The sequence below is a fragment of the Ochotona princeps genome, chromosome Y (assembly GCF_030435755.1).
Source record: "Ochotona princeps isolate mOchPri1 chromosome Y, mOchPri1.hap1, whole genome shotgun sequence".
Taxonomy (NCBI): Eukaryota; Metazoa; Chordata; class Mammalia; order Lagomorpha; family Ochotonidae; genus Ochotona; species Ochotona princeps.
The window spans coordinates 107,748-128,164 of record NC_080866.1 but is presented as its reverse complement, the minus strand read 5'-3'; the positions used below and the strand labels follow the sequence as shown (position 1 = coordinate 128,164).

Below are 20,417 nucleotides of genomic sequence, written 5' to 3'. Positions count from 1 at the left end.
CAAGATAGCAATTTCAAAAGTTGTTTTCATGCATTGTTTGCATATAACGACAATAATGTCTCAGATGTGAAAGCCTATTGTATAAACAGTTTTACCTCAGAGTTTACTACTTTTTCTGATGCTAATGAAGTTAATAGGTTGTTGACAAGGTTTTGTTTTGCAGGGGGGATTACCGTATTCTAGGATTGAAATTCCTAGATGCTCCTACTAATCTGTTTTCTTCTTTTTTCAGCAATATGAAGTGCTAGAAAAATAGTCCCCTGTTTCACTAAGATTATTATTTTTTTTGCTTAAATTTGACAAGACATTTTGTCATATTGTAGAACTGTGCACAAGAGAGTCAAATGCTGTGAACATTTAGGCATGTTATAAACTATTATACATTCTGATAAAGACAATCATATTCTGATAATTGAGTAATCTCATAGATTTAAAAATTGGTTTTGATCTCTTATCCCAAGATTCAGAGATTAAAAATACTTTTGTTTTTGGAAAACTTTTTTTATGCTATCATTCACTTGCCATATAATATATTTACTCAGTGTTTTTAATTCTTGGAATATTTCTTAAAGAATTAGAGCCTATTCCAGGTTTTTTTTTTTTCAGTTGAGAGCACAGACAATATATCTGGTTCATTGCCAATATGTGTGTAACAACCAGAACCAATTGAAGCATAACCTGGAGTTGTTAATATGATTAAGGTTTTGTATGAATGACCTGAGCTATTACAGCCAAATTCTGTTATACATTTATGAAATTCTGGAATCAGGAGTCATAATTAACAATCAAATCAACTCACTCTGTGACATATCTTAACTACACAGCCAAATGACCGCTTTACTCATTAGCATTGTAGCAGTTTTCTCACATAATAAATTAATACTGTACAGATTAAACACAAAAGAATTAAAATCTTCAATTCAATAAATAATCTGAGTCATAAATATTTCATATAGAAAAGCAAAAGTGAGTTGATCACAAAGCTTTCTATAACATTTAAAAATAAATAAAATGATACATAATTTAATTGAATTTTTGAAGATATTTTTCTGGATTTAAATTAAAACGTAAAAGCAAATAGTCTTCAGTCACACAGTCTAAAGATTATTCTTGACATATTTGTACCGTTCATTTAATAACTTTGGATTTCAACTTAGAAAGTTGACTACAAACTATAAAGTCTGTTACTGAGATTTCATGGTTATCTTTCTTGTTATTGCTGAAATTTTTGTACAAAATTTTACACAAGTGAAATTAGCAGCTTTCCTACTTCTTAATAGTTTAAGAGTTTTAATATTTGGTTTCATTTTGAGGTAATTTGAAATAAAGAAAGCATTTAGCCAGGTTTGGCAAGATAGTGTAGTGGTTAAGTTCCTCGCCTTGAAAGCCCCGGGATCCCATATGGGCGCCGGTTCTGGTCCCGGCAGCTCCACTTCCCATCCAGCTCCCTGCTTGTGGCCTGGGAAAGCAGTCGAGGGTGGCCTGGGAAAGCAGTCGAGGACGGCCCAAAGCCTTGGGACCCTGCACCCGCGTGGGAGACCACGAAGAGGCTCCTGGTTCCTGGCTTCAGACTGGCTCAGTTGCAGCCATTGCAACCACCTGGGAAGTAAACCAGCAGGTGGAAGATCTTTCCCTCTGTCTCTGCTAGCTATAACACTACTTTCTCACAGGAAGTTAATAAACACAAAATTTTAAGAAGATAGAAATATTTTGTAACTGCCTTTGTCCAAGATACTTGTTTTTTATCTGTTTAGAAGGCAAGGAGATACACACAGACATGTCTCCTGATTATTAGTTCACTCCGCAAACGCTCACAACAGATAGTAATGGCACAAAGTGAATACCCTGGAATACTTGGTTTTTCTCAGGCTGCATATTTGAAGAAACCTAGACTCAGAAATAAAGAAACTAGTTAGGCCTTGAGAAAGACCTGGCATGAAACTGAGCTTTCAAACAGCAGTTTATACTATCTTATAATAAAATATCCACAGAAGAACTATAAACAATTTACAACATATTAAGTAACATCTAAGGAAAATATTTAATACAGTTACTTATAAATAACAACTATGTACAGTGTAAGAAAGTATTACAATTGCACTTATGCCTATAAAGTGAATCACTTTACTTTGTGAAGTTTGCAATCTTGGGTAATGCAAATAAACTGTCCATTGTCTAAGATGTCATATAGAAGTCTTTGTTTTGAATATAAATTTACAGATGTTGTTTTTCTTCTGCCTTTTGAAAAAGAAATCTAGGTAAAAATGGCTTGTCTAATAATCACATTTTGTTGGATAAATGTCCACCTCCAAGACCACCAACTTCACCTTATCCTCCCTTGCCTAAAGAGAAGTTGAATCCACCCACACCTAGTATTTATGTGAGTCTCAACAAACTAGAAATAAATATGTGAACTTAGTCTTGTCGTAATTCATGAGACAGATACATTTTTAAATTAATGCAGATGCCCTTTAAAAAACATAAAATTTCCTTTCACAGGCAAATGTTTCAAAAAATAATGTTTATATTTACCATTAGAAATGATTATTATGTTAAAGTGGGACTTCACCAGTTTGTTTATATTTAACCAGATGTTGCAAGAGTACTTCAATGTGTATTCACATGGTGCATTTACAATTGCATTTACCTTCCTAAAGTAAAGTAATTGCAAAACACACAAAATAGCCCAACTAATCAAATGCATCTTATTTCTTGGCCTTTGAAAGCCTTTGTTATCAATATTTTCAAAAAATATTGTGTAGAACAATTTAACATGTTGTGAAGTAAATAGGACAAGGTGTTTGTTCTGACATTACTTTTAAAAAAACTTCAAGAAGATGAGTTTATTTCAGTAAAGCTCTATCAATTAGGGTCAAAATAACTATTTTGTGTGTCTTCATTAATTTTATTCGATTTCTTAAGTTTATTTTTTTAAATTTAATTTTTTGATTTTATAATATAATTTCATAGGCCAATATTAGCTTTTTGCAAAGAAGGTTGTAATTATACATGCTGCTACTTGTTGTTAATACCTTAAATTTCATTTAGTTTTCTGCCCCCATGAGAAAAGGTTGTGAATATCAAAATAATAGACTTATATGAGAAGAAGTTTAAAATCCACTTAACTAAATACTTTTAAATTGCAAATTGAAAATAAGCATTATTTTTACTTTTAGCAATGTGTTTTGATGAAAGACATGATACCTTGTTTTTCTCTTGAACAGTTTATGCCACCATTTTTTCCCTGCCTTCAAATATATATAACCTTAAAAACGAGAAAAAGCAAAAGAGGCAGTATTGTAATATGCTGTCATTTGGACAGGATTTGGAGATTTGACTTTGATGGGCAAGAAGTTTTATTAATACCTTAGTCATTTGTTTTAAAACATCTATAGTTAATATTTAGTCATTTTCCTGAGACCTAACGAAACATTTTAATTTTTCCAGCTAGAAAATAAGCGAGATGCTTTTTTCCCTCCGTTACATCAATTCTGTACCAACCCAAAAAATCCTGTTACAGTAATACGTGGCCTTGCTGGAGCTCTTAAGTTAGGTAAGGTTTTAAAAGCTTTCATTGTTTCCTTTACTGTATTTCTGTTTACTAAAGAATTGTGAGAGGATGCTAGTAGAATATTATGTTTGGTATTTTTATTCTGTCTTTGAAAAATATGTACATTTTCATTACAGGAATCTTACTTCGATATAGTATCAGACTTTCTCTCACTTTTTGTCTTATAAATCATATGACATACCGAGTGTGTTTGTAGGTGGTACAGTGTGCTGTTTGGATTTATGAGTGTTTTTTTTTTTTTTTGATAATATGAAATTGATAAGAATATCTTTTCAGACAATGAATACTTTTATATGGTAAAAGAATTTACAGCTTATTCTAGTTTTTATTAAAATACAATGTATTTTAAGTTCCACCATCTGTAAATTACAACATCCTGCTCCTGCTTAAATGCTGCCTGTTAACTTTTTGCATCACAAACATATTGCTATGCTCAGTCTGTGATAACTACCGTTCTCAAAATCTATCAAAACAATTGTTTGGCATTGTACATATGAATCACACAATGAGCAGGTAATTGTCTCTTCGTGCTTGTCTTGGTTCACTAAATGACTAATAGCCTCATCCATGTTGCTGGAAACCACAAGATTTCATCATTTTTGTAGTTGAGTGACATTTAGTTGTACACAAACACCTTTTGCTAGACTCTATGATTATTTGTGTATCTCCCTCTAAAAATTTTACTTTTAAACATATACACTATACATTTCTATCACGTCATATATCATGTCTAATTATATCACATTGCATATAATATGTCTTATATATTATGTAATATATTTAATGCATATATGTGTGATATGTAATATGTGATATATAATGTGATATTGTGCGTATTTTATATTAATGTTTAAAAGTTTTAACTATCTGTGGGACCTGGCACAATGGTAAAAGTCCTCGCCTTGAACGCCCCGGGATCCCATAGGGTCGCCGGTTCTAATCCCGGCAGCTCCACTTCCCATCCAGCTCCCTGCTTGTGGCCTGGGAAAGCAGTCGAGGACGGCCCAATGCATTGGGACTCTGCACCCACGTGGGAGACCTGGAAGAGGTTCCTGGCTCCTGGCTTTGGATCGGCTCAGCTCTGGCCTTTGCCATTTGGGGAGTGAATCAGAGGACAAAGAATTTTCTTCCTCTCTGACTCTATCTTTGCATATCTGACTTTCCAATAAAAATAAAAATTAAAAAAATATATCTGTGTAGTTCTGTTTCCTATTGTTTAGTAAATTACTTCTGGGTTTTTTGTTTTATTTTTGCTTCATTTGCCTTACTTTTGCTATTGAATTAATTGGATTCTATAAAATTCTGTTATTAATTAGTTCTAAGTTGTCTATAAGTTGTCTCTGAGTTGTGCTTAGTTCTCTTTCTGTTAAGCAGCATGCTTGAGTTAAATAATTAAAATTTGAACAGGAAAAATTTAGCTTTTTTTCTAAGTGCTACCACTCTTTTTTGTAATTTTTGTTTGTTTGTTTTTATTGGAAACTCACATATACAGAGATTAGGAGAAACAGAGAGAAAGATGTTCCATATGCTAATCCCCACCCCACCCCCCCCCCCCCCGCTAAGTGAGTGCAATGGCCAGAGTTGAGCTGATCTGATGTCAGGAACCTCTTCCGGGTCTCCCACACGGGTGCAGGGTCCTAAGGCCTTGGGCCGTCCTCGACTGCTTTCCCAGGCCACAGGCAGGGAGCTGGAAGGGAAGTGGAGCTGCCGGGATTAGAACCGGCGCCCACATGGGATTTCAGTGGGTGCAAGGTTAGGTCTTTAGCCTCTAGGCTACCAAGCATATGAACCAGATGTGGTGCTTAAAGTGGGAGGATTAGTCGATTGAGCAATTGCTCCAGACTCACTACAACTTTTTTTTCATTAATAGATAATGTATGAATTTCTTACCATAATTAGCTTTATTAAATTTAAGGAGTAGATAATAGTGCAAATATAGTACCAGCTGTCTTTGATCATATGTGTTTGTTTTTCTTTTGGAACACTAAATTTTAATTGTACCACATACAATTGTAATTCCTGAAATGACTTACTTTTTTTTTTTAAGATCTTGGCCTCTTTTCCACCAAAACTTTGGTAGAAGCTAACGATGAACATATGGTAGAAGTAAGAACACAGTTGCTGCAGCCAGCAGATGAAAACTGGGATCCCACTGGAACAAAAAAAATTTGGCGCTGTGAAAATAATAGATCTCAAACTACAATAGCTAAATACGCACAGTACCAAGCTTCTTCTTTTCAGGAATCACTGAGGGTAAGTTCTTAATATTTGTTTTTTCTTCCTTTTGGTGGTTTTAATTGTTCACACTACTTAACTGTATTTATTGCTTTCTGTTCTATTTCATAGATTATTATCAAGCTCTAAAAATTTAAGCAAACGTAGTTTATAGTGGACATAAACTTTTGTTTTGTTCATTTGAAAAGCTAAATGAAAATAAAACTGCCAAAGAAAGAAAAAAAATAAAAAATGATGGATAGATGAGTAGATAGATAAGATGATAGATAGATGCATCAATCTATTTTTACCTTTTAAAACTATTATCATTTTGTGATACAGTTCCATAGGCTCCTGGTATTTCCCTTATCCCCTCCCCAATTTTCCTCCACCCCCACCTAGTTCCCCTATATTATTACTATAGTATACTTCTTCATACAGTCCTGTGTCCATCATTGCGGGCATGGACACTGGCAGAGAGTCCAGCATCCTATTGTCAAGATATAGTGAACAGTTTCATTGTAAGTCCATCTTTGTCTGGAAGTAGAAATGCATACTGCATTGTATCCTCACATCTGGATGTTAGACCCCACTTCACAGCTACTGTACATCCCTCAAATGAAAAGTCATAATACAAAGTCAACAATAGAAAGAAAAATAGAAATTTACAATGCCATGAAGTTAAATAACATATTACTAGACATGACAGTCTCCATTACACAGCTACTATACATCCCCTTAAATGAAAAGCCACAAAACAAAATCAGCATCAGGAAGAAAAAAGAAAATAACAACACCATGAAGTTAAATAACATGCTACTGAATGTATCACTGAGCAAATGAAAAAGAAAACAAAGAATCTTTTTTTTCTTTTGGTTCAAATTTTTTTTTGTTTTTCTGAAATATTTAATGGAAAATGTTAGCAGTATGACCATTGTAACTCAGTCAAATCAACAATTACAGTCAATACAATTGATATTTATCAAAAACACAACTTGGCCTAAAATGCAAGCCAATATGTAAGTTTTTTTTTGGAAGGATCAATGTTAACACCCATCATATATATAACAACTGAGTACAAACTTAACATGAACGTTTCTGTGCAGTTACATCTTGTTTAGCATTAACAGTCATAAATTGATAAATTCTTTTCATGAGACAATTAAACCACAATTTTAACTTTGCAGCATATAGTGATTAAGCATGGTTTTACAGAACTTTGCATTTTAACAATTGAAGGATAGGAAAGTTTTAGGCAGGAGAGCAGGGAAATCCCAAACAACCCAGTGAGTGAGGAAGAATTTAACTCTACATCCTGCCTGGTAAAATCCAGGAGGAGCAAATAGGGAGCCTGACCAGTAAGTACAGGCTGAGCAATTATAGGTTAGTTGGCCTTTTCCCTGGCTGTTCCAGACTTTCTATATCAGTGTCTCTCTCTGTCTATCTGAACAGCCAAATGGGAAGCCTGGCCAGTAAGGTACAAGCTGAGTGATTATCAGCTAGCTGACCTTTGCTAGTCTCTGTCTATCTGAACTAATTTGGGGGCTCACAAGCAACCCTGATGGTCGGTGTAAGAGAGGGCTGGTAGCCAAGGCTGGAACTGGATAAGGACCTGAGAAAGCCCCTCTGCTAATGCAGAAGGAAATTTACAATCTTTCCTCTCTCTGGGTGCCACCTGGTTCTCCTGGCTGTAGTTCCAGTGTCACCAGACCATATGAGAGTGTTTGGGGCTGCTACCATCCCGTGTGGGAAATCCCATAGGAAATGACTGACCTCAGAGTTCTCAGCCTGCAAGGGCATTCATATTCCTTGTGATCTCCTAAGCAGCTGGGATGCGGTTCTCGGTGTCCATACTGACAATCCTCGATGGAGTATCCATTGCTTCTGTGGCAAAAGCACTTGGGAGGCCTCCGGGAGTCTCCGGGACTAGGATACAGACCTCCTCTTATCCTCCTGTTCCACCCTGAGATCCGCTCCTGCTCTGTGCAGGCAAGTTCCTTCTAAGAGGGTGCCAGGTTTGTTCTTGGATCCCACCACAAATGCCTATGGTTTTTCTAATGTCTAAGGCTCTTAAGAATTTGTTATCTATAAATAATAAGTTACACTTACAGTCTTCCTCAAACATTCTAAGAAGGTGGAGAATTTCTCTGTGCTCCTGACCTGTAGTGGAACAAGAGGAGTATTAAACAAATTTAGTTGCTCAGTTCTTAGAGGCAGTTCCACTGGGGTTCCATCTTCTCTAGGGGCAGCATTGTATTCAAAGGAGCTGCTGCACTTCTGAGGCCAGATGAACCACAGGGAAACCCAGAGTTTTGAGGATCCATCAGGAAATCCTAGGGGCAAGAGCATAGCCTTTCCCATGGATTATCGTGTTCCAGAATATCAATCATTCAGGTATTTTATCAAATACATACAAAAGTCTCTTGGGAAAGGAGCCTCCTACAGCATGACTACTGCATGGGATGCCCCTGCCAGACCAGACCCAATGCTGAAGACTTGGGAGTGGTTGTCAAGACCTAGGTGAGCTCTCAGGTGTTTAGAGTATATAATTGCTGCCGAGGTACATCCAGAGATAAGCCCAGTGTGAGTGTAGGTGAGGGATGAATTCTGTGTGATTCCTAGCAATGGGGCCACAGAACTTTCTGGCAAGCATGGGGACTGAGATCTGAGGGTTTGGAGGGGAGAGTCCATAAGATCTATTTGGGCCAGACTGATTCACCAGCCCACATGGGAATCCTGAGATGGGCTGTTAGTGTAGAGCATCACTGACTGCCTCACACCAGTCCACATGAAAGCTATGAATCAGGGCCTGTCTGGTAAGGCTAGGTACCAGTACCTGACTGAGTGGTGGAACAGTGACGGGTCACACTTGGCAGGGTCAAAACACTAACCAACATGCAAGAGAACCAGATCCGAGGGTAGATTCTGTGGGGGAAGTGTGGGCCCAACACTGTGGAGATACAAGTCCCGCTGGTTAGCTCGCAAGCTGGGGTGGCGATGGACTAAATTAGGAGTGACCATGGCACCTGCCATCACTTATGGGTAAAGAAAAAAAAAAACCAATGGCAATCTGGGCAGGTCAAGGCAGCAGCACCCAAAGGTGCATCCTAAAATAGGATGTGGGGTGGGCTGAGCTGTAACTGGAAGGGGGCGGTCTGAGCAAGGCCAAAAAACCTCAACTCACAGGGAAGAACAGAAATCAGGATGGAACACAGGTCATGCTGAGCTAGGCTCTTACCCTAACTGGTCTGCATGAGCCAGGGATACTACATCACTGCATCGAAGGCGAAGGCTGACAGGTGAGAGGCTAAACCAACTGGGTCAGAAGAACCAGTGGCACTCACATGACCTATAACTGGGAATAGACCCCATTCAGGAGTTGTGAAAGTGCACCCTAGCCGGGTTGGGGTTCACACTGAGGATCGCAGGGCCTGGAGTGGGGACTGTGTTCTGGTCTAAATATGGCTGCAGTATCCCTTGGTACAAGTGTGACATGGGTCTGGGTACACCTAGCTAAGGTAGGTACCAACACCGTCTGGTGTCCTGGAGGACCAAGGGTAGATGTGGGATAGACTAGGCAAGGTCTCAACCCCTACTGAGCCATGTGTGAGCCCTATGTGGGTATGGACGAGCCATGGCTGGGCTGAAACATCCAACAGCAAGGACCAGTTTGGGTTGAAGGCCAGTCAGGAAAAAGTCACTGTTCCTGCAAGGACAGGAGGTGAACTGACTAGGGCTGGCCCATGGACCCCGTGGTATGTGCAAAATCTGGCATTGGGAGGGGTTCTGATGGAGGAGCCTGGGCAGCTCCTCTGGCAGGACACAGACCCTGCAGGTAAGCGCAAGAAGCATGATAGGAAACAGCCCAGAATAGGCCATGGAAAGTTTCCCACTGGCACACATTCAGCATGGGTCAGGGGCAGACCAGGCTGAATCAGTTCACGTCATCCACTGGCAAATCCGAACACCAGAACAGAGTGTGGGATGAGCCGGTTTTGGTTGCGACACATACCAGCGCCTTACAGAATGCCAAAGCGATCAGGGCTGTACCAGATGTGACTGCAGCACATGTGAGAACCAAGGAAGAAGCGTCAAGGGCAAGGGAAATGTGTGAGTTTGGAAGGGGGTAAACCAGACTGGGCAGAGCTACATCTGTGGACCCCATTTGAGTTAGATCAGGGAGAAGCCAGACTGTGCTGACTGTTCCTACTGGTGCAAGCATAATCCAAAGTGGGTGAGGGATGGCTGGGCTTTGAGGTAGCATCAGCTGGCAGATGCTGGAACTGAGGGCTAATTCTGTCAAGTTAAACTGCAGAACCACCTGGACAGTGCATAATCCACAACTGGGAGTTGCCTAGTAGGGAAATAGTGGGCACCTCCCTCTTGGGCTACCATTCTCACTGGAGAGCATGAACACCAGGACTGGAGAAGTGGTGGTTTGACAGAAAGTCACCCACCAGTATGTGTGTGGGCTGGACAGTGGTGCTGGTTAGGTTGAACTAGGCTTCAATGCTTGTTGACACGTATGATAGCTGAATGGGATGCGGGACAGGTCAGTCTGAAGTACATAGTGGCAAGCACAGGAACCAGGGTAGGAAGCAGGCCTGGTGGGGGTTATTGCAGGTTGCTCCGACTAGGTTGAAGCTACCACAGGTTTGTGTTGAGGGCTGAGTGTGTGATGGTTATGGTTGGGCTGGATCACATACCCATAGTTTCACATAGAAAACAGGGCTGGAAACAGAACTGACACAGCAATTGCAACCAACCAGCATATGCATAAGTTGATTGGGGCGACGGACTGTGCAGGATCTTGTACTGGCAAGCACACACAAGAATCAGGTCTGGGATCACCTCAGATGAAATTTCTTTGGAGATCCCTCCAACTGAACTGCTGATCTCAGAACCCCAACCATGAAGAGACTGTGTCAGCCAGTGGATTCTGAATAGGTTTCATCGTGATTGGAACGGTGAGATTGGCAGCAGTTCAGACCTGTTGAACTACCAAAACTGCTTGAACAGGATCCTCGGAGCGTGTCCCACCTAGGGGACCGCGGATGGGTGGGTGGATGGGTGGGGCTTTTCCCTTTGTTTCTCCCCTGACCCCAGATAAGGGAAAAAATGATATTAGTGTGGAAACAATGGTTTTTACCCACTTTCTTGTAGCCCTTGACCCTTTGTACCATAATCAACTGTGTAACATTATCAAAATTAAAAAATATTTTTCTTTAATGTACAAATTTCACCAATTTTGAAGTCCAACTACTTTTTTTTTTTAATCTTAATATCTAAATAATCACTTGCGAATTACATATCCTATTTTTTTTATGGTTCCAGCACTTTGATATAACTCTGATCTGTTTTGGTCACATGTAGTCCAAAATAAAAGACCAGTTTCTTTCTTTCCCACTTCTAAAAGAAACTAGGTTTTTTGTTTTGTTTTTAAAATTTATGAACTTGAATGGCAGATTAAAGAGAGACACTTTTCATTCACTTGTTCAGCTCCTATCTACCCTTTCTAAGAGGCCAAGAACTTGATCCAAGTCTCCCAACGTGGGACTAGTGATGATCAACTACTGCTCCTTTGTATACTAAACATTTTGTTTTTTCATTATCTTATTTGAGTACAAATTAATTGTAATTAAGCTTTTAACTTTTCTAAAATATTTGTTGATATTCTGGTAAAAATGGCTTTTTTTTCAAAGATTTATTTATTTTATTACAAAGTCATATACACAGAGAGGAGGAGAGACAGAGAGGAAGATCTTCCATCCGATGATTCACTCCCCAAGTGAGCCACAAAGGGCCGGTGCTGTGCAAATCCGGAGCCAGGAACCAGGAACCTCTTCCGGGTCTCCCACACGGGTGCAGGGTCCCAATGCATTGGGCCATCCTTGACTGCTTTCCCAGGCCACAAGCAGGGAGCTGGATGGGAAGGGGAGCTGCCGGGATTAGAACCAGCGCCCATATGGGATCCCGGGGCGTTCAAGGCGAGGACTTTAGCCGCCAGGGGCCACCACACCGTGCCGGGCCCAAATATGGCTTTAATGTTTAGGTTTCTTTGCTAGTATTCATATCATACCTTCTTCCTCTTCCTCTTCTTCCTGCTTCTTTGCATCCTTTTCGTACTCCTCCTTCTCCCTTTCCCTCCTCACCTTCTTTTTCCTTTTCTCAGTGCTTAACTTCCCTTACCCACCTCAACCTAGAGAAATTTTTTGAAAGAGACAGATATATCTGCCAGTTCAGTCCCCAAATGTGTACAACAGTTGAAACTATACCTGTCCAAACCCATGAAGCACGAGCTTCTTCGATTCTCCCACATAAATGAACTTCTCTTGCTTTCCTTGGCACCTCGTATGGAATTTCCCAAATGCTGAAAGAATTTGCTTTTCCTACTATGCCACAGTACCAGCTCTGATGTTGTGCTCATCATAATAATTTTTGTGACTTCTAGAACAGGTGGAGGGCTGTGCCTTCGTCTTCACTGAAGCTACATTCTGTGAAATGTACCTACAGAAATTGATTTCTCAAACAAAACTATTCATATAAATAAATGCATATAAATAAAATAAAAAAGCAATGCATTATTCATCTTTATTATGAGAATTATAGTTCCATTAGATACTGAGAAAAACCGTTTCTGCTGATATTATAGGAAGAAAATGAGAAGAGAATACAGCATAAAGACGTTTCAGATACTGAATCATCATTTTCAAACAAGTAAGTAACTTTTAGCATCTACTCCATACTTTTGTGTTTAATACCTGGACTTAATAATTTCTCTTTCTTCAAGTTCTGGAAAAAGAAGGAAAGGACCTTTTAAAACCATTAAATTTGGGACCAAGATTGACCTCTCTGATAATAAAAAGTAAGTCCTCCTGTACCAATCCTGTATCCATGAACTGAAGCAATGATTCCTTTTCTTTTCCACGCTCCGTTTCTTCTCTCTCTTTTTTTTTTTTTTGCTTTCATTTCCTTTTTAATATAAAAGCTTTGAGTACAGTCTCTTGTCTCGGTGAAATTAATTTACAAGATTTTATAATTAAATTTTTATTACTGAATAAAATAATATTTTCTAAGTACGAAAAGTAAAAACACTTTGTTAAGGTTATTGTTTGTGGTTATATTCATGAGTTCATTTGAATTAAGTTTTTTGTTGGGAAGTGTTAAACAGAATGGTGTTTATTCTCTTTGAAGGTTGAAAAAACATTTAATTGCCTTTTTGTTTTGGTCAAATTATTGAGAAATATTAATTGCCAACAATGTTTACAGCTTACACAATGTAAAAAAATATTCACAGCTTTTTTAAAAGTTTTGACTTTTACTTTACTTTAGGTGGAAGATGCAGTTACATGAGCTAACTAAACTTCCTGCTTTTGTGCGTGTGGTGTCAGCGGGAAATCTTTTAAGCCATGTTGGTCATACCATACTGGGCATGAATACAGTTCAGCTATATATGAAAGTTCCAGGCAGTCGAACACCAGGTGATTTTTATGAACCAATATCTTCCATTGCTGGAAAACATAGTTAAAGCAAATATGTGATAAATATATAGAGTCAGTTTTTTCACATCTCAAAGTTAGTAATTAGTCAGAATTTGTAATTACTCAGAATTCAACTAAGAGTATTGCTTAATGTTACAAGAATATTGCTTCATGTTATTTTTCCTAGGATGTTTTAATGATTTTTGAATAAGTATGCTTTCAAAAGTTGGTGGAAAACTTAACGAAAATGTTTTGTTTTTCTGTAAAAGTTATGAAGTTCAAACATACAGGATCTTCACAAATTTTATGATGAGGCCAGAGTTGGAATAAATCAAGGGTTATGTACGTGTTGAATGCTGGCATCCAAAATCAGAATGGCTGCTTGAAGTCTGACTACTTTGCTCCAAATCTAGCTCCCTGCTGAAGGCAATACATAATTGTTGAAGTTTGTGCGTTGAGATATCCATGTAAAAAACTAATGTGGCTCATGCCTTCAACCTGGCCCATGACAGGCTGTTTCAGGACTCCAGCAAATGGAAAATCTCTCTCATGTTCACTGTGTATGTCTCGCTGTCAGTCAACTTTGAATAAATAATTGTTTTATTTTGTTTAGGATTTATTTGTTTCTCTTGGAATGGCAGATTTCCAGAGATTCAGAGAGACAAAGGTCTTCCATCCACTGGCTCACTCCCCAAGTGACTGTAACAGCCAGAGCTGAGTCAATCCCAAGCGAGGAGCCTCTTCAGGTCTCCCACATGTGTGCAGGGTACCAAGACTTTGTGTCACGCTCTCTGCTTTCCCTATCTCGGCATAACCTGTGCTCCATGCTGGTTTCTAGTTTTGCTTGTGGGCTAAGGTTTGCTCAGTGCTGCCCAGTACATCCCGTTCCATTACCAATTTACAATAGCCAACTGTTGGAGCTACTTTGCCCAGCTTGTTGGACCCCCAGGTCTGGACCACATGTTCACCAGCGGGAGCTATGACTCACCAGGGGAGTTTCCCAAGTTCCTCCACTTGATCCACTCCCAGACCCAGTTCTCATACATGCCAATGGGTTTTACCAGTGCCAGGCTCAGACTGGCCTCCCATTTGGCCTTGTATGAGCTGGTGAACGTTGCAGCCCAGGCCACCCCACACCCTATCCAGGTTGCACTTTCGGGTGCTGCTGCCTGACCAGTCCAGACTGTTGTAGGTTCTTTTACCTGTGATTGATGACAGGCTCCTTGGTCATACCTAGCTTAGTCCATCACCACCTCAACTCTTGAGCTAACCAGTGGGGCTAGAATTTCCACAGGGTGTGGCCCACACATCCCGCACAGAATCTACCCCCAGATATGGTTCTCGGGTGCTAGTTAATGTCAGCCCCCAGAGCCCAGGCAGGCCCAGGGACAGCTCGTCACGTGCACGCGGTGGCTGGAGTTGGGGCTAAGCAAGACACCCTGTCCTGAGACCCATCAGCAGCTGGCAGGCTGCAGGATGTTTAAACCCCCAGGCCCAAGGTCCTTGCACTAAAATTTGAATTATGCCACTGGAACTGTACATCTATCACCAAAGCAATTACATATTGCAATTATTGGAAGTGGCTGTTCAGTTTCTCAACTATTTTTCATAACAAGATACAGTGTCTAAGAGCTTGCTTTTAGTTATCATTCAAAAATTGTCCTTGCCTTTAAAATGATCCTACTATATTTTTAGTTTCACATCTAAGAAAATTTTGTTTGCTGTTTATTTGCTTCAGTTTATTGAAACTGTTTTAAATCCTGTACCGAAATTTCCATGACAAGTCATTATTTACTAAATGTGGTTCTCCTGATTTTTTATCACAGCTCAATTCTAAAAATAGCATTGTCAGAGTGTTGACATTGTTCTATTGATGAAGATACACTGCATTTTTTGCAAATGTTCATAAAACAAATGTACACAAAGTCTCTGAGAATAGCATGTTGCAATATTTTCTTGAGAACTTGCAAATGAATACTATACTAAATAATATGTATTTATAAGCAACTTAGGTTTTACACAATTTTTTGTCCTTAAAATGTACTGCTTTTCCATAATTTTAATTGTTAAAATACTGTGCCAGGGGCACTGCCATTCATGTATCTATGATGGAGGAATTACAAATATGTATTATGCAAAAACATCCAATTATATTGCTATATTAATTTTCCAGATTGCTGAGTATAAGAGGAAGTAGTAATAGTGTTAATTTCATGTATCTTTTCATGAATGTCATTTTGTTTTATGCATCTATTTTTAACTATTCATAAGTACATGTGCTATAACTTCCCTTTCCTTTTACTTACCAGGTCACCAAGAAAATAACAATTTCTGCTCTGTTAATATAAATATTGGTCCAGGTGATTGTGAATGGTTTGTTGTACCTGAAGATTACTGGGGTGTTCTAAATGAGTTTTGTGAAAAGTATGTATCTGAACTTCATTTAACACAGCTACAAAACAATTATGGCAAAGATTAAACCCAGAGAGTTGGATAATGTCATGGTCAGCTTTTATGCAACAGAATTTTTAGTTTCTGCAATTTGATTTCTTATTTCTCATGTTTTTTGGAGGTATAGTGGAAGATATGATGCCAGTAAGCAGCCGGTTAAGACATTGTCAGGAATCAACCTGACGTTTTTGCTTGCGAGATCAGACGAGATCAGGCGTGTTCAGAGTGGTACGGCCGTAGACACAACCTGATATTTGCAACAGTGAGAGCTGACCCGGGACAAGGAGGGTGGGGCCTGACAGGCTGGGCTGGGCTGCAGCAATTTTGTTGAAAAGGTTGATTTGTGGGGTTGAAGGCAAACAAATTTTACGTAGTAAAAGCTTCATTCAAAAGGAAGAATTGGACGTGGTGCAGTACCTAGGGGCTAAATTCCTCACATAACACCTGCCAGGATCCCCACATGGGCACCAGTTCTAATCCCAACAGCCCCCCAATTTCCATCTAAATCCCTGGTTGTGGACTGGAAAAGCACTAGAAGATGGCCCAAAACCTAAGGACCCTGCAGCCACAAGGGAGACCTAGAAGACACTTCTGGCTTTGGATCAGCTCTGCACTGGAAGATACAGCCACTTGCAGGGTGAACAAGCAGATGGAAGATCTTTCTTTCTCTTTTCATCACTGTACATTTGCCTTTCCATAAATATAAGTAAATCTTTACCAAAAAAAAAGAAAAAATAGGAGAGCCCGGCGGCGTGGCCTAGCGGCTAAAGTCCTCGCCTTGCAAGTGCCAGGATCCCATATGGGCGCCGGTTCTAATCCCGGCAGCTCCACTTCCCATCCAGCTCCCTGCTTGTGGCCTGGGAAAGCAGTCAAGGATGGCCCAGAGCACTGGGACCCTGCACCTGTGTGGGAGACCCAGAAGAGGCTCCTGGTTCCCGGCATCGGATGGGCGTGCATAGACCCGTTGCGGCTCACTTGGGGAGTGGATCATTGGACAGAAGATCTTTCTGACCTCTCTCTATGACTGACTTTGCAAAAAAAAAAAATAATAAATCTTTAAAAAACGAAAAATGGATCAAAGCATCCTTTATTGAAACTGAATCAATGATAAGTGTGTTTAGGCTTTAAATGACTTTTTGGTGAATCGACAATGCTCATTTGAAATTATTTTCAAAATTTCATCTTACATATTGAAACTTCTTTACGATGAAGTTTTCATTGAATTAACTGGGGAGATATCTATTTTTTAATATATATGCTTTTTATTTCTTTTATTGGAAAGGCAGATCTACAGAAAGAATGAGAGAAAAGAGGAAGAAAGATACTTTGTGCTGGCTCACTCCCTAAGCAGCCGCAAGGGCTGGTGCTGTGTTGATCTGAAGCCAAGAGCCAGGAGCTTCTTCCGGGTCTCCCATGCGGGTACAGGGTCCCAAAGCTTTGGGCCGTCCTCCACTGCTTTCCCAGGCCACAAGCAGGGAGCTGGATGGGAAGTGGAGCTGCCGGGATCAGAACCGGCGCCCATATGGGATCCTGGGGCATTTAAGGTGGGAACTCTAGTGGCTAGGCTATTCCAGGCTTCACTGGGAATATTTTAATAGACCAAGTACAGGGAATATTTTTTAGACATTTTGAATTATCTTTTCATCTCATGAGACAGACGAAATTGCATGAAAATATTATATTTCTTTTTTTATCTTTTGTTCAGGAATAATTTGAATTTTCTCATGAGTTCATGGTGGCCGAACCTTGAAGATCTTTATGAAGCAAACGTTCCTGTTTATAGATTTATTCAGAGGCCTGGAGATTTAGTATGGATTAACGCAGGCACTGTATACTGGGTTCAGGCTATTGGCTGGTGTAACAACATTTCTTGGAATGTTGGTCCTGTAACAGGTATTAATACCAATTTTATTCCTAAAGTATGATTCCTAGTGAGTTTATTTTTATCAGGAAATTGTTCTTTGAATGTGTCAAGAGAAACATTTCATCTGTTAGTACACTGATTAAATTCACATTTAAAAATATGATCTTGCAGAACAAAATTTAAACAAAAAAAACACATGATTTCTTTTAGTTTAGAAGATACATCTTTGTATTTTAGAGTTCAGTGTTTTGTTTTAAAGGTTTTTTATGGGGAACTGATGCATGTGATATGTGGCTCTGTTATATTAACCCTGTTACATTATGTGTAAAGAATATGTTCAGTGCAGCCAGAAAGTCATGACTTAAAAAATGGCTAAACATCATTACTGTTTGACTTGGATTAAAGTGTTTTATACTCTCAGCCCCTCAGTTTCTGCATTTGCAAAATGGGGTTTAGAAAAGCAAGAGAGCTTTGAGGAATGAAATTACAGAAGGAAAAAGAACCTCATACGACAATCTCATGTATTTATATCATGTTCCTGGTTTAATCGCATGTATTTATAGCATTTTCATGATTTTTTAATTGGAATTGTCATAGACCAATGTTGTGTTTTTCAGAACTGAAAACATATACCTCGTATGGTTATCATCATATCTTTGTGTTATTTTATAACTTTTTTTCCCAGCCTGCCAGTATAGATTGGCTGTGGAAAGGTATGAGTGGAACAAACTACAAAATGTGAAGTCAGTAGTACCCATGGTTCATCTCTCCTGGAACATAGCAAGGAATATCAAAGTCTCAGATCCAAAGCTTTTTGAAATGATTAAGTAAGTGTTGTTTAAAACTGCCATACTCTCTTTTTGATGAGGTGGGAAGGTAACTCTGTTATTGCATAATATAATTCTGTTGAAATTGACATGATAATGCAAGAGACTTACCAAATGTAACCACAAGGTACTAAAATGTCTTCCTTAACAGGCAGTCACCCATGATCTTTACGTTACAGGAAGGCATTGATGTTAAACCACTTGTTCACAAATTTGTTTTTGCCCTTACATTTTTCCAAGAGTCGTTTCCAATAACAGTTCATGTTGTCTTCCCTTGAAATTATTTTTAGTTGCGTAACTTTTCCCAACCCTCATAAGCACTGGTTATCATTAGAAGCTTACATATTTAAACTAGACGATTTGGCATCATGTCTCTATTATGTATCAAACACTCATCCAGACGATGGCAGTGATGTTTGTGTTTATGTGTCTTTGGCCCGGGATCCCATATGGGCGCCGGTTCTAATCCCGGCAGCTCCACTTCCCATCCAGCTCCCTGCTTGTGGCCTGGGAAAGCAGTCGAGGACGGCCCAAAGCCTTGGGACCCTGCACCCTCGTGGGAGACCTGGAGGAGGTTCCTGGTTCCCGGCTTTGGATCAGCTCAGCTTGTGGTTATTATGGTTATCTTAAAAAAAATTTATTTTTATCGGAAAGCAGGTTTACAGAGAGAAGGAGAGACAGAGAGGAAGATCTTCCATCAGGTCTTTCATTCTTCAAGGAGCTATAACAACTGGAGCTGCACCAATACGAAGCCTGGAACCTGGAACCTCTTCCAGGTCTCCCACACGGGTGCAGGGTCCCAAGGCTTTGGGCCGTCCTCGACTGCTTTCCCAGGCCACAAGCAGGGAGCTGGATGGGAAGTGGAGCTGCCGGGATTAGAACCAGCGATTCTATGGGATCCCGGGGCGTTCAAGCGGAGGATTTAGCCACTGAGCCATTGCACGGGAACCTATTTGCTCACAATATCCTATCTAGTTTAACATATTTAGTGTCTGAGTTTGTTTTTGTTACTTTCTTTTTTTATTTTCTTGATTTTATCTTGCTTCTGTTTCTGCTAGGGATTTCATTGTGGTTCCCATTCATAAAATATCTTGAACTTAATCTTTGCTGTTTGAGTATTGTGAAGCTAGTACACTCTTTCTTGATATTTTCATACTCACATTTTTCATCTTTTTAAGTTGTGCATTTTTTAAAAAAAATTTGTAATCTTTGTAATAATATTATAATGTGCACCATCATTAATTACAGTGAAACATAATGTATGTTCATATGCTTATATTCATGAGAGTAATTTATGCATTTGTTTTATGGTTGACTGAGCTTTCATTTCAATTTGATGACTCTTTAAGGAAAAAAATGAAAAAAGCTTTCTGCTTTTTATTAAGAATGGCTAGCGGTGATATTTGGAAGGGCAACTGCTTTCTTTTTGTTCTTATAAATATTAACAGAATAGATTTATTTCCTTGATGTAGTTCCTTATCCTGCCAACACTCTCCCGAAGTCTGTGTCCATTACCTACCTTCTTTTCATCAACTTTTATGTACTCTGTAATGACAGGCTTAATTCACCACAGCCATAATAATCACCACACCAGGAAGACCACAGAACCACAAAAGTATGAACAATAGGTAAAATGATAATTATTTCACAAGATATCTGTTTCATTCCTTTAGTTTTTCTGTATTCTAAATTAATTACTACGTATCAGGGAAAACATGATATTTATCTTTTTGAAAAAAAGGCAATGTTTCATTGTTTTTCACGGCTGAGTATTAGTCCATGAAGTATACATGGCATATTTTCATTTGTACTCACCACCTGTTGGAGAAACGGGATCATTTCCTATCTTGTCTCGTGTACATTGATTTTTGGACATTCATTTGAAAGCACAATTACATAGAGAAAGGGCAGGAAAGATCTTCTACCATCATTTTACCCTTCAAATGCCTGGAGCAGAGAGAATCTGAAGCATGAGTTAAAGGTTCAGAAGTTTGCTATGTGGGCACAGG

The 20,417-nt window shown here is 39.2% G+C and overlaps 1 protein-coding gene across 1 annotated transcript in view; it reads left to right on the top strand.

Moving 5' to 3' along the window:
- The window catches only part of LOC131478772 (lysine-specific demethylase 6A-like), a 94,210-nt gene extending 75,798 nt beyond the window's left edge, over nucleotides 1-18,412 (top strand). Inside the window, 9 exon segments of the mRNA XM_058659344.1 lie at nucleotides 2,251-2,380; nucleotides 3,448-3,553; nucleotides 5,619-5,824; nucleotides 12,438-12,502; nucleotides 12,576-12,650; nucleotides 13,118-13,266; nucleotides 15,576-15,690; nucleotides 17,423-17,610; nucleotides 18,267-18,412. Of these exon segments, the coding sequence (XP_058515327.1) occupies nucleotides 2,251-2,380; nucleotides 3,448-3,553; nucleotides 5,619-5,824; nucleotides 12,438-12,502; nucleotides 12,576-12,650; nucleotides 13,118-13,266; nucleotides 15,576-15,690; nucleotides 17,423-17,610; nucleotides 18,267-18,412 (1,180 nt within the window).
- Nucleotides 18,413-20,417: the final 2,005 nt, after the last annotated feature.